Raw genomic sequence first — 25,059 nt, 5'->3', positions numbered from 1 at the left:
GGATGCAGTTGAACTGTAAAGCATACACCAAACTTAGACGTTGGTTCAATACGATTTATTGAACTTCTGTAACAATGCACACAGCTGGCTGTGGGTTGACACTCTACTACTCTAAGTGTACTAACTCTAACTAACTAGACCAGACTAGCTCTGATCAGTAGAAGGTGCTGACTGATATATACACCCTGACTGTCACTACAGTTGTCACCAGTAGAAAGAGGCGGAGTGCTGATGCCTTGTGTGTTTTATAGGAGGAAACCCGCCTTGAGTGTTCTGTCTGGTGATTAGTTGTGTTCTGTCCTGTGTGTTGATTGGCTAACCTGGGTGTCTGTCACTGACTGTCTTTACCTCATGATGTGCATGGGTGTATATTATGACACTCACTTGGGTGGAAGTCCTGCCTTGGAGAGCTGTCAGCCAAATCAGATCGGCCGTCGGCTTTCCAGCCCCTTCAGGCACAGCGCTGCAGTAGCTGCAAGAGGAAATGCAGCAGTGTGCCTGGAACTAAGTGCAATGAGCCAGAGTGAAGTTAATGTGGTGACTGGGGGCTTTTCACAGTAACTTCATTGAAGTCTATTGTGACAATAAGCGAAAGTGGTGTGTGTCCCGGGGGAGAGAAGAAAAGGGGAAGCCTGGGGGAGGTTGCAAGGGTCTGAGTCGGGTGACTCGTGATCGGCCTGGCATCCGGGGCGGATCCGACCTCCCTGCCCCCGTTCCTGGCAGTAGAGGGTGCAAACATCAGGAAAACCCATTCACAGCGGTGGGACCGGCAGGCAATGTTAGGCAGTCTCTGTCACCACAAAATAACTGGGTGGGGGGGGGGGGGGGGGGGTACATCCCACCCAATGTACTGATTTATTGCTCATCGCTTCAGATTAAGAAGTCTTAGAACACCAGTTAAAGTCCAACAGGTTTGAAGCTCCTCGAAGGAGCAGTGCTCCGAAAGCTAGTGTTTGAAACAAACCTGTTGGACTTTAACCTCGTGTTCTAAGACTTCTTACTGTGCCCACCCCAGTCCAAGCCGGCATCTCCACATCATGGCTTCAGATTCCAATTCCGAATGATAAAAGTATCTGGAAGCAGTCATAATTTTGCTGATTTTACCACCATCTAGTGGGTGATCTTAGATATTCAGATGTTAACTTTCCTCAGTCCTGCCAGTTGGTTAACTCCATAAAAGTTGCAGCTAACAATCAGGAGTAAGGGTTGTATTTGTTGCCTTCCTGTTTATAACCCTCAGTACTTGACACCCTGCATGGCTGTTCCTGTGCTGCTCACCACTGCTTTGAAATGAAATGAAAAGCGCTTATTGTCACAAGTAGGTTTCATTGAAGTTACTGTGAAAAAGCCCCTAGTCGCCACATTCCAGCGCCTGTTCGGGGAGGCTGGTACGGGAATTGAAGCGTGCTGCTGGCCTGCCTTGGTCTGCTTTAAAAGCCAGCGATTTAGCCCAGTGTGCTAAACCAGCCCCTTGATTTCCACTTTGATTTCCACTTGATTGTGTATGATCAACTGCTAGCTTTTATGCCCGAGTACAAAGAGACAGGAAGATAGATCAAGTCTGTGTGTGTTGGGTGGAATATGGAGGAAGGGACCTGGATGTCCAGCATAAATTATTTTAAAATCTTTTTTGTTACGGCTCAAAAACACTTTTACCCACATACTTCGATATTGCTTAAGATCATTTCATCTAACTGCACTTTGGCAGATAATTCAGCCTCCAATAGGAGTTTAATTCTGTCAGTCGACACCTGAAAGGCAATGTAACTGTATTGGGACTTTGGTCCCCTGTCGTAAGGAAAAGATTGATATTGTAACCGGTTTCAAGGTCCCATTGCATTTCTTCCATTCATTTGCAGAACGTAATGCCCCTGTCAGCCGGATTGTTTAAAAGTGAGCGCAGGAATCCAACCCCACAGTGTCCTCCTCGACTTCATGTTCAGCACCTTACCCCTGTGTTGTGGAGCAGAGTGCCGAATGAGTTCTTAAAGGTGGATGTCAGTCGTGTTAGCGACCGCCATGGATGGCAGGTGCAATGTACAGAGCCTTTAAGATTCATGTCTTTACATATTCCTGAAGAGAACAGGTAAGTGTTCAAAAAGCCGGGTTCAGGCAGAATCCTGTGAACAATTAATAACTGTGAACGCTAATTATGGTCAAACACAGCAGCAGAGGCCTGGAGAAATATTTTTATTCCCACTTACCGGATTTTAATTACACACTCCACTTAATGATCCATTTGTGTTTTGGGTGCGCGTTTGTGTTTTGGGAAACTGTTCTGAGCATCTAAATGAGAAAGTAACACAAGGACCAAGCGCAATAAATCAGCACTGATCCTACGTGCTGACTGTGAGCACTAGTTCAACAGTTAAAGGTGGGTTAGACTGGAAGCCAAAGGAAAAGGAAGCAAAGAAGGATGGGAACAAGGAGCACACAAGGGATTAGGATAAAAGTGTGTGGAGAGGATGAGTTTGTGGAGAGGATTAGCACCAACATGAGCTGATTGGACTGAATGACCTGAAACCATGTTGTCATTTTTTAATGCAATTCTGGCAATGAGTGATTAGCAATGTCCTCAGCAGCAATTTCTTTCTGTCGATCCACACATTTGGAGGGTGGCTTTGCTCCACCTGGGGTCCTGGAAAGGCCAAATCTAAGACGTGTTATTTTACCTAACTTCTGGCCTTCCTTAACTGGCTGCAGTACTGTCATTTTTTTTAATAGACAAGAGGTTGGCATGTGTCTTATATTTATTATAATTAACCTTTCCTTTAATTCTTTATGATATGTAGGGCTTTGGATATCTTGGAACTCGCAGAGCATGAGGACCTGCTGAAATTTCACTACCATACCTTGCGTTTGTATTCCGCAGTTTGTGCTCTGGGCAATAATCGAGTGGCCCATGCCCTGTGCAGCCACGTGGATGAGTCTCAATTGCTGTACGCTATAGAAAGCAAATACGTACCTGGTTTGCTGCGAACAGGTTACTATGATCTACTCATTGACACTTACCTTAGTACCTATGCCACTGCCAGGCTGATGATGAACAACGAATTCATCGTTCCCATGACAGACGAGACCAAGAGCATTACTTTGTTCCCAGACGACAACCAAAATCATGCGGTCCCCGGAGTGGGCCTCAGCACCTCCCTCAGGCCCAGAATGCAGTTCTCCTCGACCAGCTTTGTCACCATGACGGGGGAATCCTTCCAGTACAGCCCAGAATTTCCACTGGACATCCTGAAGGCCAAAACTATCGAAATGCTGACAGAGGCCGTGCAGGAGGGCAGCCTCCACGTGCGAGACCCAGTTGGTGGCAGCACCGAGTTTCTTTTCGTCCCCCTCATCAAACTCTTTTATAGGCTCCTTATCATGGGTATCTTCTGCAGTGACGATTTGAAGCATATTTTGCAGCTGATCGAAGCCAGTGTGTTCGCTGAAGACACTCAGGCAACCGAGGAAAATATAATGAATGAGAAGGATGTAAGCAAAAGTGATCAAAAAGCAGAAGGAGGCGATGAGGAATTCAAAAGTGACCAAGTCCCCAAAGAAGGTCTACTACAGATGAAACTTCCTGAGCCAGTTAAACTTCAGGTAGTGTTTAAAGAAAATCTTAACCAAACGTTGATGTGTTCCTGCCTATTATATCTGAATAAGTAGGTGCCACTATTCTGGGGGGAAACAACTGTAGGAAACTTCATAAATTATAGAATTTACAGTGCAACGGCAGCATGTGGCTCAGTCAATAGCACTGGGACTGCGGCACTGAGGACCCGGGGTTCAAATCTTGGCCCTTGGTCACTGTCCGTGTGGAGTTTGCACATTCTCCCCATGTCTGCGTGGGTTTCACCCCACAACCCAAAGATGTGCAGGTTAGGTGGATTGGTCACGCTAAAATGCCCCTTAATTGGAAAAAAAAATTGGGTACTCTAAATTTATTTTTTAAAAATAATTTACAGTGCAGAAGGAGACCATTGGGCCCATCACGTCTGCACCGGCTCTTGGAAAGAGCACCCTACCCAAGCCCACACCTCCACCCTATCCCAGTAACCCCACCCCACCTTTCTGGGCACTAAGGGCAATTTAGCATGGCCAATCCACCTAACCTGCACATCTTTGGACTGTGGGAGAAAACCGGAGCACCCGGAGGAAACCCACGCACACACAGGGAGAACGTGCAGACTCTGCACAGACAATGACCCAAGCCGGGAATCGAACCTGGGATTTCTGAAGCTGTGAAGCAACTGTGTTAACCACTGTGCTACCGTGCTGCCCATTGCTAAATAATTTCAACTTGTTGATATCTTGGTTACTTTAGAGTTTTTTGATAAACGTTACTTTCCTGGCCATTTTGTATTGAAGAATCTTTGAAAATGTAAATAATTTCAAAGTATTCCATGGACTTGAGAATCATTTTCTCCTCCTTTAGGTTCTGTTGATTTTTAGAGAGCTCTGGGTTTGAAATCGTTCTGCACCTCATTGACAATGAAGACTCTACGAGCGTCTGCCTGCTATTTTCACGATGCCCCCTGACTTTATTTATTTTAAACATGGTGACGCCTTTGTTAAAATGCCAGACAGATAAATATTCTTGCACAGAAGATTGTTAAGTTGTGGAATGCACTGTGGTAATGACTGAAGCAAAGTCCATGTCACATCTAAGAATGAGCTAGGTGGTTACAGAAACGTGGATGTGGGCACATAAGAGGGCAGTTCCTGCAGAGGATTGAAAACTAGCGAGGCCTGGTTGGGCTGAATGGCCTGTTTCATGTTGTAATTTCTTTAATGCCAACTGAGCACTGGCTGCTAGAATATTTGGAGGATGTGAGCATTGCTGGTACGGCCAATCTTTATTAGCCATCTTTAATTGCCCTCGAGAGGGCAGCACAGTGTGCAGGGTTAGCACATGGCGCCAAGACCCGGGTTCAATCCGGCCCTGGGTCACTGTCCGTGTGGAGTTTACACATCCTTCCCGTGCCTGTGTTCCCCACAACCCAAAGATGTGTAGGCTAGGTGGATTGGCCATGCTAAATTTCCCCTTAATTGGAAAAGAATAACTGGGTACTCTAAATTTTATTTAAAAAATAATTTATTTCGAGACAGATGAGTGCCACATTTCAGAGGGCATTTAAGAGTCAACCGCATTGCTGGGTCTGGAGGTCATAGAATTTACAGTGCAGAAGGAGGCTATTCGGCCCATCGAGACTGCACCAGCCCTTGGAAAGAGCACCCTGCTTAAACCCATGCTTCCACCCTATCCCCATAACCAGTAACTCCACCAGACCAGCTAAGGACAAATTTCCTCCCCTAAAGGACATTATTCAATTTTATTGGTTTTTATGTCAATCCGGTAGTTTCCTGATCATCATTACTGATAGTACTATCTTTATACTCCAGATTTATTTAATTAACTTGAGTTCAACTTCCACAGTTGCTATTGTGCCTTTGAATGCATGCCTCCAGATCACTTGACCAGATCTCTGGATTACGAGTAACATAACCGCAGAATGCGCTCTTGTATCTGAGTCTCAATGTACGAGTGAATTAACTTGTTATGCACAATTGATACAGAAAGACCCTAGGTTGCGAATTGTATCTTTATGGTCACTAGATTTAGAACTCTGTATTCTTCTTAAAATGATTACTTGTTGGTTAAGGCTGCAAAATCACTAGTCATCTTTTAGTACTGTTCCCAGGTGGCCATTACTTGCGAAAGTCGTGCTCGTGAATTTCAGCAGAAGAAATCCATTGGATTACAACAAGGAGCACCTAATTGATGTCCTGAGCAGAGAGCTTGTCTTCATCTTGTGCAGGAAGTGTCCGTAATTGCAGCAACTTGAGCTCTGAGTTTCGGAACTTGGGTAGCAGTTGGCATCGCTGTGGTGCATTTGAGAGGTTGAAGGGTTTGTGGATAACACAGTTATAGAAGTGGTCAACCCGCAGTTTAATATTATGTAGGGAGGGAGGGAATGGGTGGCCACCAGATAGTCAAAGAGGAACAGACAGGTAGCACAGGGGATCCCATGTATGCATCCCACACTCCAACTAGTATTCAGTATGCATACTGATGAGACTGATGGTTCATCTGGGGAGTGTAATCAGAGCCAGGTTCATGGCATCATGGGTATATGAATTATGGTAGAATGATGGGGTGTAGATTAATTTGTTCTTAGTCTAGGACAAAAGTTCGGCACAACATTGTGGGCCGAAGGGCCTGTTCTGTGCTGTATTTTTCTATGTTCTATGTTCTAGTTCATGTCTGTTCTCTCCCGTGTGTTTGCAACTCCCCGCGCTAGCTCCCTCATTCTCTCATCTGTACTTAAAAGTAGCCAAAAGGAAGACATTCTAGGAATAATGCTACACATTTTCATTCACAATTTAATATGTGTGGTTTTTTCCCTCTCCTGAGTGGGTAAAGTTCTGTTTTGGAGCACTCAGTACAAAGATACATTGTACAAAATAACTATCAACTTTTGTAATTTGGCGAAGCAGCAATGATATTGAGTCCACCAGCATGCATCTCCCAATTCCCAGCGGAGTGGGGTCTAGTCAGGGATCCTCCCCAACTGCCATGATCCCTATCTACCTCCCTGGGGGTGCATTCCAGTGGAAACTCTCCAGCAAGACTGAATCCACTGCTGTCACTTTGGGATAATGAGGACAGTGATATGTGAGACATTAAGAAAGCTACCAAAGTCAGGATCATTGAAATAGAGGACAAATGGATTTTTCTGTTGTAGTAAAGAACTTTGGAGTTCCAAGTTGAGTCTCTTTGCTATAACACAGAGTGAGCTAGATCTTGATTGATTGATTGATTGATTTGATTTATTGTCACATGTACTGAAGTACAGTGAAAAGTATTTTTCTGCAGCTGAGGGAACGTCCACAGTACGTACATAGTAGACAAAGAGAATAATCAACAGAGAACATTGACAAATGGTACATCGACAAACAGTGATTGGTTACAGTGTGGAACAAAGGGCCAACAAAGCAAATACATGGACAAGAGCAGCATAGGGTGTTGTGAATAGTGTTCTTACAGGGAACAGATGAGTCCGAGGGGGAGTCATTGAGAAATCTTCTAGCTGTAGGGAAGAAGCTGTTCCTATGTCTGGATGTGCAGGTCTTCAGACTTCTGTACCTTCTGCCTGATGGAAGGGTCTGGAAGAAGGCAAAGCCTGGGTAGGAGGGGTCTCTGATAGTGCTGTCTGCCTTCCTGAGGCAGCGGGAGGTGTATACAGAATCAATATGGGGGTGGCAAGCTTGTGCGATGCGCTGGGCTGAGTTCACCACACGCTGCAGTTTCTTGCGATCTCGAACCGAGCAGTTGCCATACCAGGCTGTGATGCAGCCGGATAGGATGCTCTCTGTCGCACATCTGTAGAAGTTTGTGAAAGTCGATGCAGACATGCCAAATTTCTTTAGCTTCCATGGGAAGTAGAGACGTTGTTGGGCTTTCTTGACTGTTGCATCAACGTGAGTGGACTAGGACAGACTGTTAGTGATGGTGTGCCCCAGGAACTTAAAGCTACCGATCATCTCCACTTTGGAGCCATTGATTCAGATGCGAGTCTGTGTCGTGCTACGCTTCCTAAAGTCAGTTCCTTGGTCTTTCCAACATTTAGACAGAGGTTGTTTTCGGTACACCATGCAACCAAGTGATCTATCTCCCTCCAGTAGTCTGATTCGTCGTTGTTTAAGATGTGGCCCACCACAGTCGTATCATCCGCAAACTTAGAGGTTGAGTTGGAGTTAAATTTGATTGTGATGTGACATAGATGTTAGATTTAATTTGGTGTGACAGTGTCATATGATTTGACAACCCGCTGTATGTCTGTCTCAATTGTTATTTTGGATTGGGATTAGAAATCGGGGGGGGGATATAAAAATGGGTGACGAGACCCACCCCAATATTCATGCTGGTGAATAAAAAACAAAACAGTGGAAAGTTGGAGATTTTCTACAAAATTCGGAAGATTTGAAACAGTGATGAGCACTGCTTATGGTTTCCTGATTTTCCACGCTTTAAAGGTAGATATTTAAATTAGCCCCAGGTTTTATCTGACTGACATTTGTTTGTGGCTGGGGATGGACTGGGGGGGGGGGGGCATGGAGGTGATGTGAAGATGATGCCTTCTATGATTCCATTGGTCTCATTGCCACCAGGTTAGGAAGAGGAAGAGTCCTGGGTTCTTGCCCCCGACAGTTACCTTTCAACCACTATTGGAAGACTGCATATGGGCATGTGATGGGAATGTGCTTAGTTTCCATGCCCCCAAACACCCACCGCACCCCACACCCACGCACGACACTCACTGTGAGTCGAGGCTCAAATTGATCAATGTTTTCAGAATTGAAGGGGGACGAAAGTTGGAAAAAATAAAGGAAATGTGAATAAATTCAAGTAGCACCAGGCTGATGTGCACCCAGCCAAAGTGAAGCAATGGACCATTCCCGAGGGTTCACTACTGCAGATGGCAAGAACAGAACCAGTGTGAATTGGGGTTAATGGCTCACTAATTCTAACTTAGTTACATTTTTAAACTTTAGACTGAGTTTCCAGGTCCTGGTTTAGCACAAGGGGCTGGTTTAGCACAGGGCTAAATAGCTGGCTTTTAAAGCAGACCAAGGCAGGCCAGCAGCACGGTTCAATTCCTGCACCAGCCTCCCCGAACAGGCGCCGGAATGTGGCGACTAGGGGCTTTTCACAGTAACTTCATTTGAAGCCTACTCGTGACAATAAGTGATTTTCATTTCATTTTTTCATTTCAGGTGTAAGGGGTCTCCTGCCAATTCGCAAATACGTAACCAGGAGGCCCAGATCAGAAACGATCTTTTAAAAATTACAATGGATTGACTTTACAGCATGAAAACTTTTAATCATCTGATAAATCTTGTTTAAAAAATAAAATCAGCATACTTTTCCCATTCTTTCTTGTAGCATTTGTTAGTCGTAAAATTCCTGCAGTGCAGAAGGAGGCCATTCGTCCCATCAAGTCTACATCAAGTTGACCCCCTGAATGAGCACCCCACCTAGGCCCACTCCCTCGCCCTATCCCTGTAACCCCATAACCCCAGCTTACCGTTGGACACCATGGGTTGAATAGCATGGTGAATCGACCTACGCTGCACATCTTTGGACTGTGGGAGGAAACTGGAGCACCCGGAGGAAACCCACAAAGACACAGGGAGAACGTGCAAACTAGTATTGAGAATGAAGACTTTTTTGTTGACTCTTAAAATTCCTCTCACGTGAGAATCTGAAATGATTTTCCTTCCTTTGGTTTTCTAAACATTACAGCCGAAATTTTGAATTTCTCAAAACAAATCAACACTTTATGTTTCATTTCAACTGAATGGATGTAAATAATATATAAAAATGTATTATATAAAATTAAAATGAAGCACAACATACTGTTCTCTTTAATAAAGACGGAAAAATGCTAGAAATCTCTGGCAGCATCAGTGGAGAGAGACAAACTGAGTCATACGGACTTAAAACATTAACTCTGCTTTCTCTCTCTCCAGACACTGCCGGATCGGCTGGAGTTTTACCAGCATTTTTCAATCTTTATTTCAGATTTCCAGTATCCACAGTATTTTGCTTTCATTCTGGCCTTCTTGCCCTCGTCATCAAACAAACAAGCAGTTTCTATTGATTCAGCTGGCCTTTTCTGCTCAACTAAACGTCCCGCATAAAAGGTTAATGGACTTCATAACCATTGTGGTGTAAGCTCGATCACCAGCAGCTATTTCATTTAATGTTTATGAAGCTCCGTGCAGTTGGTCAAGCATGTTCCTTTTTTACATTGCAGTGTTTGCGAAGCGATCAAAGATGTTTGAATGGAGGTTTTAGAATGCATGATCTATCCTGTCTTATCATTCATTGGTGATATGACTGATTATTAACTGATTGATTGATTTATTGTCACATGTACTGAAGGGGACATACACAGCACATACACAGTACACAAAAAGAATAATCAACAGAGTACATCGACAAATAAGTAATTGGTCACAGTGCAAAACAAGGACCAAATCAAGAAAATACATGAGCAAGATCAACATAGAGAGCCACGAATAGTGGGCGCGATTCTCCGCTCCCCACACCGGGTGGGAGAATCGCGGGAGGGCCAGGTGACTCACGACACACCCCCTTGGCGCCCCCCGCGATTCTCCCACCCCCCCCACCCCCCCGGCTCGGAAGAATCGACACCCGCCGTTTTTCACGGCGACTGGCGATTCACCGAGCGGCCTGCCGTTCACGACTGGTTCACGCCAAAAGCTGGTTTGAAGCTTGTGGGGGGCGGAGAGGGGAGTGAGCACCACGGCCGTGCTCGGGAGGGGACTGGCCCGCGATCGGTGCCCACCGATCGCCGGGCCGGCATCTCAAAGGGACGCACTCTTTCCCCTCCGCCGCCCCGCAAGATCAAGCCGCCACGTCTTGCGGGGCAGCGGAGGGGAAGACGGCAACCGCGCATGCGCGGGTTTGAGCCATCAGCCGTCGTGACGTCAGCCGCACATGCGCGGGTTGGAGCCGGCCAACCTGCGCATGCGCGGCTGACGTCACTTAGGCGCCGACGTTGCGTCAAGGCTCGGCGGCCGAGAGTTACGGAGCGCCGCTCCTAGCCCCCCGGGTGGGGGTGAATAAGGTGAGAGGAGCGTCCTCTGAGGCCGTCGTGAAACTCGGCCGAGTTCACAACGGCCTTCCTGATTTATCACGGGAGCGGAGAATTCCATCCAGTGTTCTTACAGGGAGCAGATCAGTCCGAGGAGAGTTGTTGAGGAGTCTAGTAGTTGTGCGGAAGAAGCTGTGTCTGATGTGCGGGTCCCTCAGACTTCTGTATCTTCTGCCTGATGGAAGGGTCTGGAAGAGGGAAAAGCCAGTGTGTGAGAGGTTTCTGATAATGCTGTCTGCCTTCCTGAGGCAGAGGGAGGTGTATACAGAATCAATGTGAGGGTGGCAAGTTTGTGTGATGCGTTGGGCTCAGTTTCCCACACTCTGTAGTTTCTTGCGATCTTGGGCTGAGCAGTTGCCATGCCAAGCTCTGATACAGCTGGATAGGATGTTCTCTCTGGCACATCTGTGGAAGTTTGTGAGAGTCGATGCAGAGATGCCGAATTTCTTTAACTTCCGTAGGAAGTAGAGACGTTGTTGGGCTTTCTTGACTGGTGCATCAATGCGAGTGGACCAGGGCAGACTGTTGGGGATGGTGACCCCCAGGAACTTAAAGCTATTGACCAGACGACTCGACTTCCGGGCGGCGAGCGAGGAGGTCGCAGGGAGAGGGGCTCCCGCAAGCGCCAGGAAGGAACCCCCCCGACAGGCCGGACGGCGGAGGAGGAGCGGGCGGCAACGGCGGAGGAGGAGCGGGCGGCAACGGCGGAGGAGGAGCGGGCGGCAACGGCGGAGGAGCGGGCGACAACGGAGGAGCAGCGGGCGGCAGCGGCGGGCGGCAGCGGAGGAGAAGCGGAGGAGGAGCGGGCGGCAGCTGAGGAGGAGCGGGCGGCGGCGGAAGGCGGAGGCGAGGAGCAACGGCGACAGGGAGGCCCAGCAGCGGCAGGTCCAACCCCTCTCTCTCCCCCCCCCCCCACGCGGGCCGGGAACGGTGCGGCAGCGGCGGGCCCTCTTCCCCCCCCCCCCCCCCCCCCCAAACCAGCAGCGGGACACCACCCCCCCCCCCAACCAGCAGCGGGGACACCAACCCCCCCCCCCCAACCAGCAGCGGGGACACCAACCCCCCCCCCCAACCAGCAGCGGGGACACCAACCCCCCCCCCCCCCCCCCCAACCAGCAGCGGGGACACCAACCCCCCCCCCCCAACCAGCAGTGGGGACACCAACCCCCCCCCCCCAACCAGCAGCGGGGACACCACCACCCCCCCCCCCCCAACCAGCAGCCCCACTCGCCCCTCCCCCTCCCCCCAACTGCAGTGACCACCACGTGGCAAGGACAAAGGGGGACTCTCTCTCTCTCTCCTGGGCGAGTGGAGAGAGAAAACAAAAGAAAAAAGAGACTTATATTTCTGTTCTTTTTTTAAAATAAAAACCCAAAAGAAAACTGGTAAAGAGAAAAGGGGTGAAATAAAGGGGTAAAGGAAAGAAGGGGGGAAATAAATTTTTCATTTAAAAAAAAAATATATACATATATTTTTATATATATATATATATATATATTAATAAAATTAAAATAGGGTGCGGAAAAGGGGGAAAAGAAGAACAAGGAGAGAAGAAACGATGAAGGGGAAGGGGGAGAAAAAAATGCCAGAAGGGACCCAAGAGAAAGGGGGCACCGGAGGTGGACGGGGCAAAGGGCAAACCAGCTTGGGCGAACGAGTCAACACGCGAAGCAGCGGGAAGAATGTATCGCCGCATCCAAAAGAGCTGGACGGGCGGGCAACCTCTCCCCTGGGGTTAGAGGGGGGCGTGAATTGGAAGGAAGCCATTGCCGAGGTGGTGAGGGAGCAGCTGCAGGCAATCAAGGCAGAGTTAAAAGCAGACACAGAGGCCGCAGCACAGGCAGCAGTGACCAGGGCCATGTCAGGGGTGCAGCAGGCTCTGACCAGAATGGAGGAGAAAGTGGGTGCCCAAGGGAAGATACTGGAAGCCCAAGGGAAGATACTGGAAGCCCAAGGGGCAACCATTAAAGAGCTGGAGAAGGCAGCGACTGACGTGAGCGACCGGGTCATGTCCCTGGAGAGGGAAATGGCGAAACTGAGTGCAACACAGGGGAGCCTGAAGGGCAGGGTAGACGACCAGGAGATCAACTCGAGAAGGCAAAACATTAAGATAGTGGGCCTGCCAGAGGGGATAGAGGGTAGAAATCCCACAACATTCGTGGCTGCGATGCTGGGCTCCTTAGTGGGGCGGGAAACTTTTCCCACCCCACCGGAAATGGACAGAGCTCATCGGTCACTGCGCCCGAAGCCCAAGGAAGGGGAAAAACCGAGAGCAGTTATAGCCAGACTGCACCGGTACCGGGATAGGGAGACAATCCTGCGCTGGGCCAAGGAGAATAGAGCCTGCAATTGGGACGGGCACGCCATCAGAATCTACGAGGATTTTGGAGCGGACATAGCTAAGAGACGGGCGGAGTTCAACAGAGCGAAAGCAGCTCTCTATAAGAACAAAGTACGTTTTGGTATGCTGTACCCAGCAAAACTCTGGGTCACATACCAACACAAGGAATATTTCTTTACAGCCCCTGCCGAGGCGAATAGATTCGTTGAGGAGCACGGGCTGGAAAAACGCCATGGGAAGTAGGGACGAGGGGCCCATGGCAAGGAGATACGTCATGCCGACGGGGGGGTGGGGAGGGGCGAGGCAAAGCCAGCCCCCTCCCCCCTGGCAGGAGCACCCAGGAAAAACAACCCAATGCCCAAGGGCCCGCTCCAGGTGGGAGGCCAGGCCCCGGCACGAGGGAACGGGAGTACTGGAGAGGGGAGAGGGGAAGGGGGACAGCAACCTCCGAGCGGGGAGCCACCGTGCTAGCAGGAAAGCTAGCGAAGGGGGCGCGCAACAGAGCAGGGCCGCAGCGCACCCCCAACAGGGGGGAAGGCGCCAGGCAGGGGAGGGGGGGGATCACCCATCAAAGGTGGGAGAGCAAATGGGGACAGGAATGGGGGAGAGAGGGGCAATGGAGGGGTACACAGGGGTATCCCCGAAAGGGATAGAGCGGGGGGGGGGGGGCACTCGGGGGGCGAGAGACCAGGGAGGGGAAATGCAGGGACGAAGGGACAAAAGAGGCCAGAAAGGGAATAGGGCCACAAAGTGCCACAGACAAGGGCTCGAAACAGGGAACTGCTGCAAACACCCACCCAGTACGGTCTGTGGGTGAAGGGGCCCCCCGGAGTGCAGGGGGCTACCCGCGTGGCGGACACACAGTGGACGGCCATGGCGGGTGTCCCCGGGACAAGGGGGAACCCCGGAGCGCAGGGACCCGACCGCATGGGGAGAGCAGTGATAGTGGACATCCTGGACGGCCCCCTAACAAAGGGAAACCCCAGAGGGCAGGGGCGCGTCCACCGGACAAATATGGTTAACCCCACAGGAGCAAGGGGGCAGAAGCCCCCCACCAGAATAGTCACCTGGAACGTAAGGGGACTTAATGGCCCAGTGAAGAGATCTAGAGTCCTCACCCACCTTAGAAACATGAGGGCCGACATAGTCTTCCTCCAAGAGACGCACTTGAGGGAGCAGGACCAACTGCGGGTAAGAAAGGGCTGGGTGGGACAAACCTATCATTCCTGTTATGGGGCAAGGGCCAGGGGGGTGGCGATCCTGATTGGCAAGAGGACAATGTTTAGGGCGACAAAGACGGTTACGGACCCAGGGGGACGGTATGTCATGGTCAGCGGGGCCCTGGATGGGGCGCCGGTAGTCCTAGTTAACGTGTATGCGCCCAACTGGGACGACACGAGCTTCATCCAAAAGACCATGGCAGAAATCCCGGACATAGCGACGCACCGACTAATCATGGGGGGGGACTTCAACTGTGTACAGGACCCAACGACGGACAGATCAAACCCCAGAACGGGGAAAACCTCAAACATGGCAAGGGAACTCAGTCACTATATGGAGCAGATGGGAGCAGTAGACCCCTGGAGATTCGCCCACCCGGGGGAGAAAGAATTCTCTTTCTTCTCCCCAGTACACAACGTGTACACCAGAATTGACTTCTTTGTGGTGGGGAAAACGGTGCTTCCAGAGATAGACAAGGTGGAATACTCCGCAATTGTGATATCAGACCACGCTCCACACTACATGGATGTGCGGCTAGAGACGGGAAGGGCCCAGCGCCCCAAATGGAGGTTGGACGGTGCCTTACTAGCTGACAAGGCCTTCAGCGAAAGGATAGCGCAGGCCATAGCGGAGTACACTGCGATCAACCAAAACGGGGAGGTCTCACCCTCCACGTTCTGGGAAGCGCTTAAGGCCGTACTAAGAGGGGAAATCATAGCCTACAAAGCGCAAAGAGATAGGGAGGAAAGGGTGGCTAGGCAGAAGCTGGTCGACTCCATACTGGAGGTAGACCATAAATACTCCGAGGCCCCGACCGTAGAACTCCTGGCGGAGAGGAAAGAATTACAAAGGAACTTTGACCTGCTCTCCACCAGGAAAGCAGTACACCAACTCCGCCAGGCACGCGGGGCCCTATACGAACACGGAGACAAAGCCAGCCGCCTGTTGGCCCACCAGCTGAGAAAGCAGGCAGCCAGCAGAGAAATTGCGCAAATCAGAGATACCAGAGGCACGTTGGAAACAGAACCAGAGAGGATTAACAAAACCTTCAAGGCCTTCTACCAAGAGCTGTACACCTCAGAGCCCCCAACGGGGAAGGCTGGGATGAACCGGTTTCTTGACGGACTGGACATACCAGTTGTGGGAGAGGGCAGAAAACGGGATCTGGAAGCACCACTAGCACTGGGAGAGATCATGGACAGCATTAGCTCCATGCAGGCGGGGAAGGCGCCGGGACCGGACGGATTCCCGGCGGACTTCTACAAAAAATTTGCGACAGCGCTGGCCCCGCACCTGCGGGAGATGTTCACAGACTCGCTAGCTAGGGGCACATTGCCACCCACGTTAGCACAGGCCTCAATCTCGCTGATACCTAAGAAAGACAAAGACCCAACGGAATGTGGGTCATACAGACCCATATCTCTGCTGAATGCAGACGCCAAAATACTGGCCAAAATCCTAGCCAAGAGGCTAGAAGACTGTGTACCTGAGGTGGTCACAGAGGACCAGACGGGCTTTGTCAAAGGTAGACAGCTTACCGCGAACATCAGGCGCCTGCTGAACGTGATAATGACCCCCTCCGGGGAGAGAACACAAGAGGTGATCGTCTCCCTGGACGCAGAAAAGGCCTTCGACAGAGTCGAGTGGAAATACCTCATAGAGGTACTGGAGCGGTTCGGGCTTGGAACAGGGTTCACCGCTTGGGTAAAGCTCCTGTACAACGCTCCCATGGCGAGTGTACAGACCAACAATACCAACTCCCAATACTTCCAGCTGCACAGGGGCACCAGACAAGGATGCCCACTGTCCCCGCTGCTGTTCGCACTAGCAATTGAACCGCTAGCAATCGCGCTCAGGGCAGCAAAAAATTGGAGGGGGATCCGAAGGGGAGGTAGAGAGCACAGAGTCTCACTCTATGCGGATGATCTGCTCCTCTATATCTCGGACCCACAAAGCAGCATGGACGGAATCATCGCGCTCCTGAAAGAGTTTGGAGCCTTCTCGGGCTACAAACTCAACATGAGCAAAAGTGAGATCTTCCCAGTACACCCGCAAGGGGGGGGGGGGGGGCAGCACTAAAGGGGCTGCTGTTCAATCAAGCCCGACATAAATTCCGCTACCTGGGGATCCAAATAGCCCATGACTGGAAAGGGATCCACAAATGGAACCTCACCAGCCTGACGGAGGAAGTTAAAAAGGACCTGCAAAGATGGAACACACTCCCGCTCTCCCTCGCGGGGAGAGTTCAGACGATCAAAATGAACGTACTGCCCAGGTTCCTCTTCCTGTTTAGATCCATTCCGATCTACATCCCCAAGGCCTTTTTCAAAGCGCTGGACAAACTCATCATGGCGTTCGTATGGGGGGGTAAAAATGCTAGGATCCCAAAGAAGGTCTTACAAAAAACAAAAACCAGGGGAGGGCTAGCCCTCCCGAATCTACAATTCTACCACTGGGCAGCAACAGCCGAGCGAGTAAGGGGATGGATCCAGGAGCCAGAGGCTGAGTGGGTGCGTGCGGAGGAGGCCTCCTGCATGGGAACCTCCCTCCGGGCCCTCGCCACGGCAGCACTCCCATCCCCACCCAAAAAACACTCCAGCAGCCCAGTGGTGACAGCCACCCTCCAATCCTGGAACCAACTGCGGCAGCAACTTGGCCTGACCAAAATGTCGAACAGGGCTCCCATCTGCAACAACCATAGGTTCACACCAGCACTGACTGACGCCACCTTCAAAAGGTGGAGGCAGGACGGGGGGACACTGACAGTCAGGGACCTATACACGGACGACAGGATCGCAACACTGGACGAACTGACAGAGAAGTTTCAGCTAGCTGGGGGGAACGAGCTACGGTACCTGCAGCTCAAAAACTTCCTACGAAAGGAGACAAGGACGTACCCACAACCGCCACGACAGACACTACTGGAAGACCTACTGGACGCAAGTATCCTAGAGAAAGGGAACTGTAGTGACATGTATGACCGACTGGTAGATAGGGACGACACCGTACTGGACGCAACAAGAAGGAAATGGGAGGACGACCTGGGGATGGAGATAGGGTGGGGACTCTGGAGCGAAGCACTGCATAGGGTCAACTCCACCTCCACGTGCGCAAGGCTCAGCCTGACGCAACTAAAAGTGGTACATAGAGCCCACTTAACAAGAACCCGTATGAGTAGGTTCTTCCCGGAGGTGGAAGACAGATGTGAACGGTGCCAAAGAGGCCCGGCCAACCACGCCCACATGTTCTGGTCTTGCCCCAGACTCGTGGAGTACTGGACAGCCTTCTTCGAGGTTATGTCCAAAGTGGTGGGAGTGAGGGTGGAGCCATGCCCGATAGTGGCGGTCTTCGGGGTTTCAGAACAGCCAGATCTATTCCTGGGGAGGAGGGCGGACGCCCTTGCCTTTGCCTCCCTGATCGCCCGCCGTAGAATCCTGTTTGGCTGGCGGTCAGCAGCACCGCCCAGAGCTGCGGACTGGCTGTCCGACCTCTCGGAATCTCTCCAAATGGAGAAAATCAAATTTGCCATCCGAGGGTCGGACGACGGCTTCCACAGAACGTGGGAGCCATTCATGCAACTGTTCCGGGACCTATTTGTGGCCAATGTACAAGAGGAAGAATAGTCGGGGGAAGGTAGCGGGAGGGGGGGGGGGGGCTACAGGTTCGGGACGGGGGTTCGATGGCTAGCTAAGGCCCCAAACCAAACTAAATAAACATGTTGAGGGGGGGGGGGGGGGGGGGGGGGGGCGCAGTTACTACTACGAAGATGCTTACCTGTAAATATGTATGTTAATTTTTGCGTGTTTGTTTGTTGTTTTTTTTTTGTTCTTTTTCTCTCCTAACAATTTGTAATTTGTTCAACATAAAATATGAAAACTGAATAAAAACATTTATAAAAAAAAAAGCTATTGACCATCTGAACTTAAATCCATCTACCATCTCCACTTCGGAGTCATTTATGTAGATGGGGCGTGTGTCGTACTATGCTTCCTGAAGTCGATGATCACTTCCTTGGTCTTGTCAACATTTAGAGAGAGGTTGTTTTTGGTACACCATGCGACTGAGTGATCTATCTCCCTTCTGCAGTCCGGCTCATCATTGTGATTATGGATTTATGCACAGAAAGCAGACACTGTTGGCTTTCTTGCGCTGTCTGACCATGTTTGAAGACAATAATGAAAAAATGAGTCTTTCTCGAAGTGAATTTTTCCAGATTTATATACACCAAAAATATGAGATTGAGGAAGCAGAGGTTCCTCGTTCAATTAAAATGAAAATGAAATGAAAATCGCTTATTGCCACAAGTAGGTTTCAAATGAAGTTACTGTGAAAAGCTCCTAGTCGCCATATTCCGGCGCCTGTTTGGGGAGGCTGGTACAATTTCCCCCACAAAGGTAGTTACTGATTTATACAGAACTGATGGAAGAACTAAAAATGTGCTGTTTGTACATATGCAAACAATCTTTCTACAGAGAGCAAAGCGAGCATACATTCCCAGCGGTGAGTACCTTACCTTAGCTGCAGTATGACTGTGGTGGAGTGGGTAATGGCAGAGCCCAGGTCACAGTGACATTCCGAGAGTCGGAGCAAAAGGTCACAGGACCTTCGGCTCTATTGACTACCTGGTACGTGTGGAGACTTCGAAGAAAAGGTAACTTACCAAGAAATCGATAAACGGGGGATGGAAATTTTGAGATGTGGACAGTTTTTGTTGTTTTCTGGGTGGCCAGAAGGAACTACCAACACAGAAAGAGCATCAGTTTACTTGAGAAATCTTACGTCGAGCCTCAATTTCTTTTTAATACTAAATAATGATTTAAAATTCAAATAATTAAATATACTTCCCCGAGGGGCATTTTTTTCCCAATAATCCACAATTAAAAAGAAAACCTCTTTCGGAACAATTTTTATTCCAAGCCACTATGAAATCATTGTACGACGACTGTATGGAAAGAGTAATGTGAAGTGCAAAGTGTTTCACAAATCTTTACATAGCTTTCGCAATCTAATGGAGAGGGATGCAGGCGTTAACACTGTGGTGATCGTAGATCTGAGTAGATGCAATACAACTGAGCAAGCACTAGAGGGAGCATGGGGAGCTATAAATACACCGGGACAGGAAGTGAGGACACACTTCAAGGAAGGCAGAACTGGTAGCAGGACACAGACACAAGCAGGCAGCATTTGAGGTAGCCGTAAGTTAAGCTCTGAAGAGAGAACGAATTCACAATAAAGCATCTTCTCCACATTTGAGACTACGAGCTTTATTAAGACACGAGGAACAACACATGGTACCATGAGTGGCTTCAGACGCTTACTACAGGACAACTCAGCTGCAGATACAGAAAGAACAAAATGGCATGGAAATCTCCTACTGGACATTGGAAAGACATCGCTGATTCGAGGATGTGGTATGGATACCCACCTCAGCTGGACACGACTGGCAATGTAAGAAATGTCTGGAAAATGTTTAAACAATTGTTCGATTTATATATCATAGCTAATGATGCAGCAGCAGCCTCAGCCGAAATTAAAATAGCAATGCTCATCGCAGGACATGAAGCTAGGAAAGTATATAATGGATTTAAATACTCAAAAGGTGAAGACAGCAACAGCTTACAAACAATACTAAACAAATTTGAACAGCACGGCATGCTCAGAGGCCAAACTGCACAGAGACTGAGTGATGCAAAACTTAAACAATCAAAATCAGAACAGAAAAGTTTCAGTCAAGAAAAGTACAGATCAAAAAGAAGAAATAACTTGAATTTTTCACAAAGCCAAAATGCTGAAATCCAGTCCAGATCGAAAGAAAAAGGTAACTTACAACTTTCAGAAAGAAAAAACGCTGAAATCCGCGATAAAATGGCGTCGGACCACATTTTGCAGTCTCGGGCAGACAAAGAACTACAAGCTGCGTCTGCGCATGCGCAGGAAACGGAAGTCGCGCATGTGCAGTTCCAACCACCCGTTTATCGTTCTGCGCATGCGCCAGCCGCGCATGCGCAGTTTGAAAAAGTTTGCATTGCTGATCGTTGCGCATGCGCATTGGACACAAAACCGCACAGTGAAGGAAGGCCGATTTGCGCATGCGCAATTGATTCCTACGCATGACGTCACGAGCGTCATGACGTCTAAACATCCAGACCACGCCTACTTAAAAGGGAAATGCCCGAAAATTGAAAACAAGATACTTAAAGCGGTAAAACCAAATTTTCTTGCCTCAGAACACAAAAAAACGCCTGAACTTAAACCAGCAGTTAAAAACAACTCGCACAACACCCTGGAAAAAGCAGTCTGCACCACCCAAAATGAAGAGAACAAAAATAAATCAAAAACAACAAAATATGATTTGTTTTTCGAAGAATACTACTCAGACATGGCTGAGTTATTCGGAAATGCTGATCACAGCATCAGCGACACGGTCGCAAAGCTCAACACGAATCTACTCGTGGTAGATGAATCCAACCAAGGTGATTTGGTTTTCGAAGAATACTACTCAGACATGGCTGAGTTATTCGGATATGCTGATCACAGCATCAGCGACACGGTCGCAAAGCTCAACACGAATCTACTCGTGGTAGATGAATCCAACCAAGATGATTTGGTTTTCGAAGAATACTACTCAGACATGGCTGAGTTATTCGGATATGCTGATCACAGCATCAGCGACACGGTCGCAAAGCTCAACCCGAATCTACTCCTGGTAGATGAATCCAACACCATGGTGCCATGGCAGATCGTCGATACATTGGATGACGGCAATACCCTAGACGAAGATGACGCCACACAGAGAGCACAGAAAGACTCCACAGAGTGAGCGATGACAGGCTCCACAGTGCGAGGGATGAAAGACTCCAAAAGGGGAGCAAGCAAACACTCCCTGGCGAACACCATGCATGAACAAGACCATGAAGGTCAACCCGCTGTATCTGAGCAACCGCAAGCAGACTATGAAAGTCTACCAAGCTCACATAAACAAGAAAAAGACAATGTACATCTACCCACTGCATGCGAAAACAGTGACAAGGTGATCACACTCGACGTACAGGATCACAGCGAGACTGACAGTTCTCAGCTTGTCTGTACAGAAGCACAGAGTCGGGCCACCCAAGAGTCCAGAGAGACAATGCCAATAGAAACCATGCAGATTTTGACTCCAGAGGAGGAGCACCAAGAGTCCAGAGAGACAACATCAACAGAAACCATGAAGATTTTGACTCCAGAAGAGGAGCGCCAAGAGTCCAGAGAGACCACGTCAAGTGAAATCATGCAGATTTTGACTCCAGAAGAGGAGCGCCAAGAGTCCAGAGACACCACGTCAATTGTAATCATGAAGATTTTGACTCCAGAAGAGGAGCGCCAAGAGTCCAGAGACACCACGTCAATTGTAATAATGAAGATTTTGACTCTGGAAGAGGAGCACCAAGAATCCAGAGAGACCGCGTCAAATGAAATCGCGAAGAATTTGACTACAGAAGAGGAGCACCAAGAAAGCAAAGACGACGAATCAAATCCACAACAAATGACTGATGTCACCAGCATCAATGCAACGTCAGATCAGTCTCACAATTCTCGAGATGAAACGTTCAATTCAACAGATTCCACAAAGGACACTCGCACCAATAACTGTGACAATGACTCAAATTATCCACATGGGACACTCATTGAGCATAACAAGAAAAACAAAAGCCAAAAGAAGCACAGCAGAAACGAGAACAACAACAGCAAGAACAAAAGCAACATGAAGCGCGACAAGAACAACACCAATCGCAAGAAGCACTGCAGAAACAAGAACAACAACAGCACCAACAAAAACTACAAGCACAACGACAAAAACTACAAGAAGAACAACAAAACCAACAAGAAGCATAACAAAGATAGCGACAACAACAAAGACAGAAACGACAAAAACAGTAACAAGAACGGCAACAAAAACAACAAAGACAGGAACAAAGATAGCGACAACAACAAAGACAGAAACGACAAAAACAGCAACAAGAACGGCAACGAAAACAACAAAGACAGGAACGACAGAAACAACAGCAATGAAACAACGACTTGTACAAAATGGTACAACTCTGCACATAAAGGACAATGCCACAGCACACTGCAAAACAACGACAAGACTACAAACATTCCATGGGATGACAATGAATCGCACAAACTCACATCTGCTCCAGAACAAGCAAGCACACCAGCTTTCAAGGCAGATGACATAATAAATCAATACCACAAGCACCGAAAAAAAGTCCATGTCAGTCAACATCAGTGGTTCGACCATGCAAACACCTCGGGATGACGCTTTGGTTACTTAAAATAACAAGGAACACCAACAACATTTACAACAGAGTTGCAATATCAATATCACCACGTCAACAACAACAAAAGAAAAAACTCTGAACAAATTCATCAAGTTTGGACTCATGTTTTTATTAAGATTGGACTCATAAATATAAATTGGCTTTGTAAAATATGCAATAGCACCATTACTTGTATAGATACTCATATCATAAGTAACTGTTTTGTACAATTTTCTTAACGATGTACAGAAAATATGTAATGAAAAAAGGGGTGACGTGGTGATCGTAGATCTGAGTAGGTGCAATACAACTGAGCAAGCACTAGAGGGAGCATGGGGGAGCTATAAATACACCGGGACAGGAAGTGAGGACACACTTCACGGAAGGCAGAACTGGTAGCAGGACACAGACACAAGCAGGCAGCATTTGAGGTAGCCGTAAGTTAAGCTCTGAAGAGAGAACGAATTCACAATAAAGCATCTTCTCCACATTTGAGACTACGAGCTTTATTAAGACACGAGGAACAACACAAACACGTGACATGTTCTGTCTCTATTTTTCCTCAGATGTGCCACCTTTTGCAGTATTTGTGTGACTGTCAGCTCCGCCATCGGATTGAAGCCATTGTCGCCTTTTCAGACGATTTTGTGTTGAAACTTCAGGACAACCAAAGGTTCCGATATAACGAAGTGATGCAGGCGTTAAACATGTCCGCCGCATTGACTGCCAGGAAAACGAAAGAATTCCGATCACCTCCACAGGAGCAGGTTAGAGAAACAGATGGACAGGATAGTTACTTACTAACATTATACATCCCAATTTTTTTACGAGCCCCTTCATTGATGATGTCTTTAAGGAATCTTATTGAATTGCTTGATGATTTTTAAAAGTTTGACAATGTTTTAACCTCTGTGTTTGAATAAATATGTGATGTTTTTTATGCTTTTAATTTTGAATTTTCAAAATATGTGGATTATTCCTCAATTGAATAGGAACTGAATAAAGACTCCATCCTTTCTATTTTCTTCTTACACATTTTAATACTTTACTAGATAAGACAGCTTACAGTATTGCTGGGCTGTTGTATCAATGTTGAGTAAATGATAAGCGACTAATTCAAAACTTGTTTAGTGGTCATACTCTTGAACCCTGCTGGTGGATTCATGGAAAAATCTCGCAGCACTATTTGAAAAAGAGCAACAAAGTTATCTTGGTGTCTTAGACGTTATTTGGTTCCCATTAATAAAAATCTGTTGAATCTTATCGCAATCTCAAGACAGGGGAGTTCTCCCCAGTGACCTGACTAATATTAATTCTTCAAACATGAATAAGGGACACTTAGGGCTCAATTTGAATCAGGACGTTAAGGCCGTCCACAAGGGCAAGAGGTGGGAATGCAGCAGTGTCCACCCCCTCCCAACAACCCACCCCTGCCTCCAAACTCTCCGCCGGGGACGCATTAAATTGTGCCCCAGGTGATCATTGGGGGATCAAAGTGCAAAATTATTTTCTGCTTGACATTTCTGAAATTTCTAATTCAACGTTTGCTAGGGGTTGGGAAGATGTAGACTTAAATTTTCCTTCCTGTTTTTGAACAGCCTATGAACAATAACTTACCTAAAGTTGCTTCCCTTCTGGAGTTTGTCACTGAAAGTCAGATCATGGGATCTGGCTGCATTATGCTAGTGACATGCATGAGGATTAAAAAAAACAATGCACACTCATCTCATGATCTGCTCGGGGCAGGAAGAATTCTTGTCTTTGAAGGTGATAAACAGGCGAAGATTGTTTTTTATTGGGTGTTCGTTTGTGAAAGCCTGTAAAGAACAATTTAAAGGTTTTTACATATGCCAAACAGCCTACACCATATTGCCTATGGTGTATGAAACACGTATCTGCAGATTCAAAAAACATTTTCACATCCTTTCCAAACTAACAGACTATTTTAAGAATAGCATGACGCCTCGAGTGTGAAACCCAGTATTTACACCCTTCATAACCAGCGGAAAATCTTGAGGATTTCTGCACGTTCCCAACGCAAACGAGTCCCAAGATTGTTTCAAATAGGGAAAGATTTAGAGGTGTGAATGCATTTATGGCATTTTTAAAAACTGTGCCTCTTCACTGAAAGAGTGAACTTGTGATATTGGTTATATCCTGACAGTCCAACAGCTTAGTTATAAGATTAATGAATTTGTTCTATTTTCAGATTAACATGTTGCTGAGCTTCAAAAATGACAGGCGTGAGTGTCCATGTCCTTTAGATGTCCGTGAAGAACTGTTGGATTTCCACGAAGACCTCATGGCACATTGTGGTCAGTTTGACATACTGGGAAAAAAAAATTTGTATCCCGCTGGAGGCAGGGTGGGAGACAGGAGGACTGGAAAAATGGTGTCGGAGAGTGGCGTGCCGCTTTTTCGGCATGTTCCCACATCCGACCCATTTTGGTAGAGGGAGGTTGGAGAATGGGTGGCCTATTAAGGCAATTAAGAGACAAATTGAGGCTAAGATTCC

General features: G+C 48.0%; 1 protein-coding gene across 4 annotated transcripts in view; it reads left to right on the top strand.

Annotated features, from left to right (window-relative positions):
* Nucleotides 1–25,059, top strand: part of ryr2a (ryanodine receptor 2a (cardiac)) — a 936,900-nt gene that overhangs the window by 604,488 nt on the left and 307,353 nt on the right. For all 4 annotated transcript variants that reach the window (XM_038814319.1, XM_038814304.1, XM_038814294.1 and 1 more), the window contains 4 exons: nt 1,860–2,086; nt 2,793–3,594; nt 23,111–23,311; nt 24,754–24,859. In XM_038814319.1, the coding sequence (XP_038670247.1) occupies nt 1,860–2,086; nt 2,793–3,594; nt 23,111–23,311; nt 24,754–24,859 (1,336 nt within the window). The remainder of the gene's footprint in view (nt 1–1,859; nt 2,087–2,792; nt 3,595–23,110; nt 23,312–24,753; nt 24,860–25,059) is intronic.

This window comes from Scyliorhinus canicula, chromosome 1 (assembly GCF_902713615.1).
Source record: "Scyliorhinus canicula chromosome 1, sScyCan1.1, whole genome shotgun sequence".
In the NCBI taxonomy this organism is placed as follows: Eukaryota; Metazoa; Chordata; class Chondrichthyes; order Carcharhiniformes; family Scyliorhinidae; genus Scyliorhinus; species Scyliorhinus canicula.
This window is presented reverse-complemented; position numbering and strand designations above follow the sequence as displayed.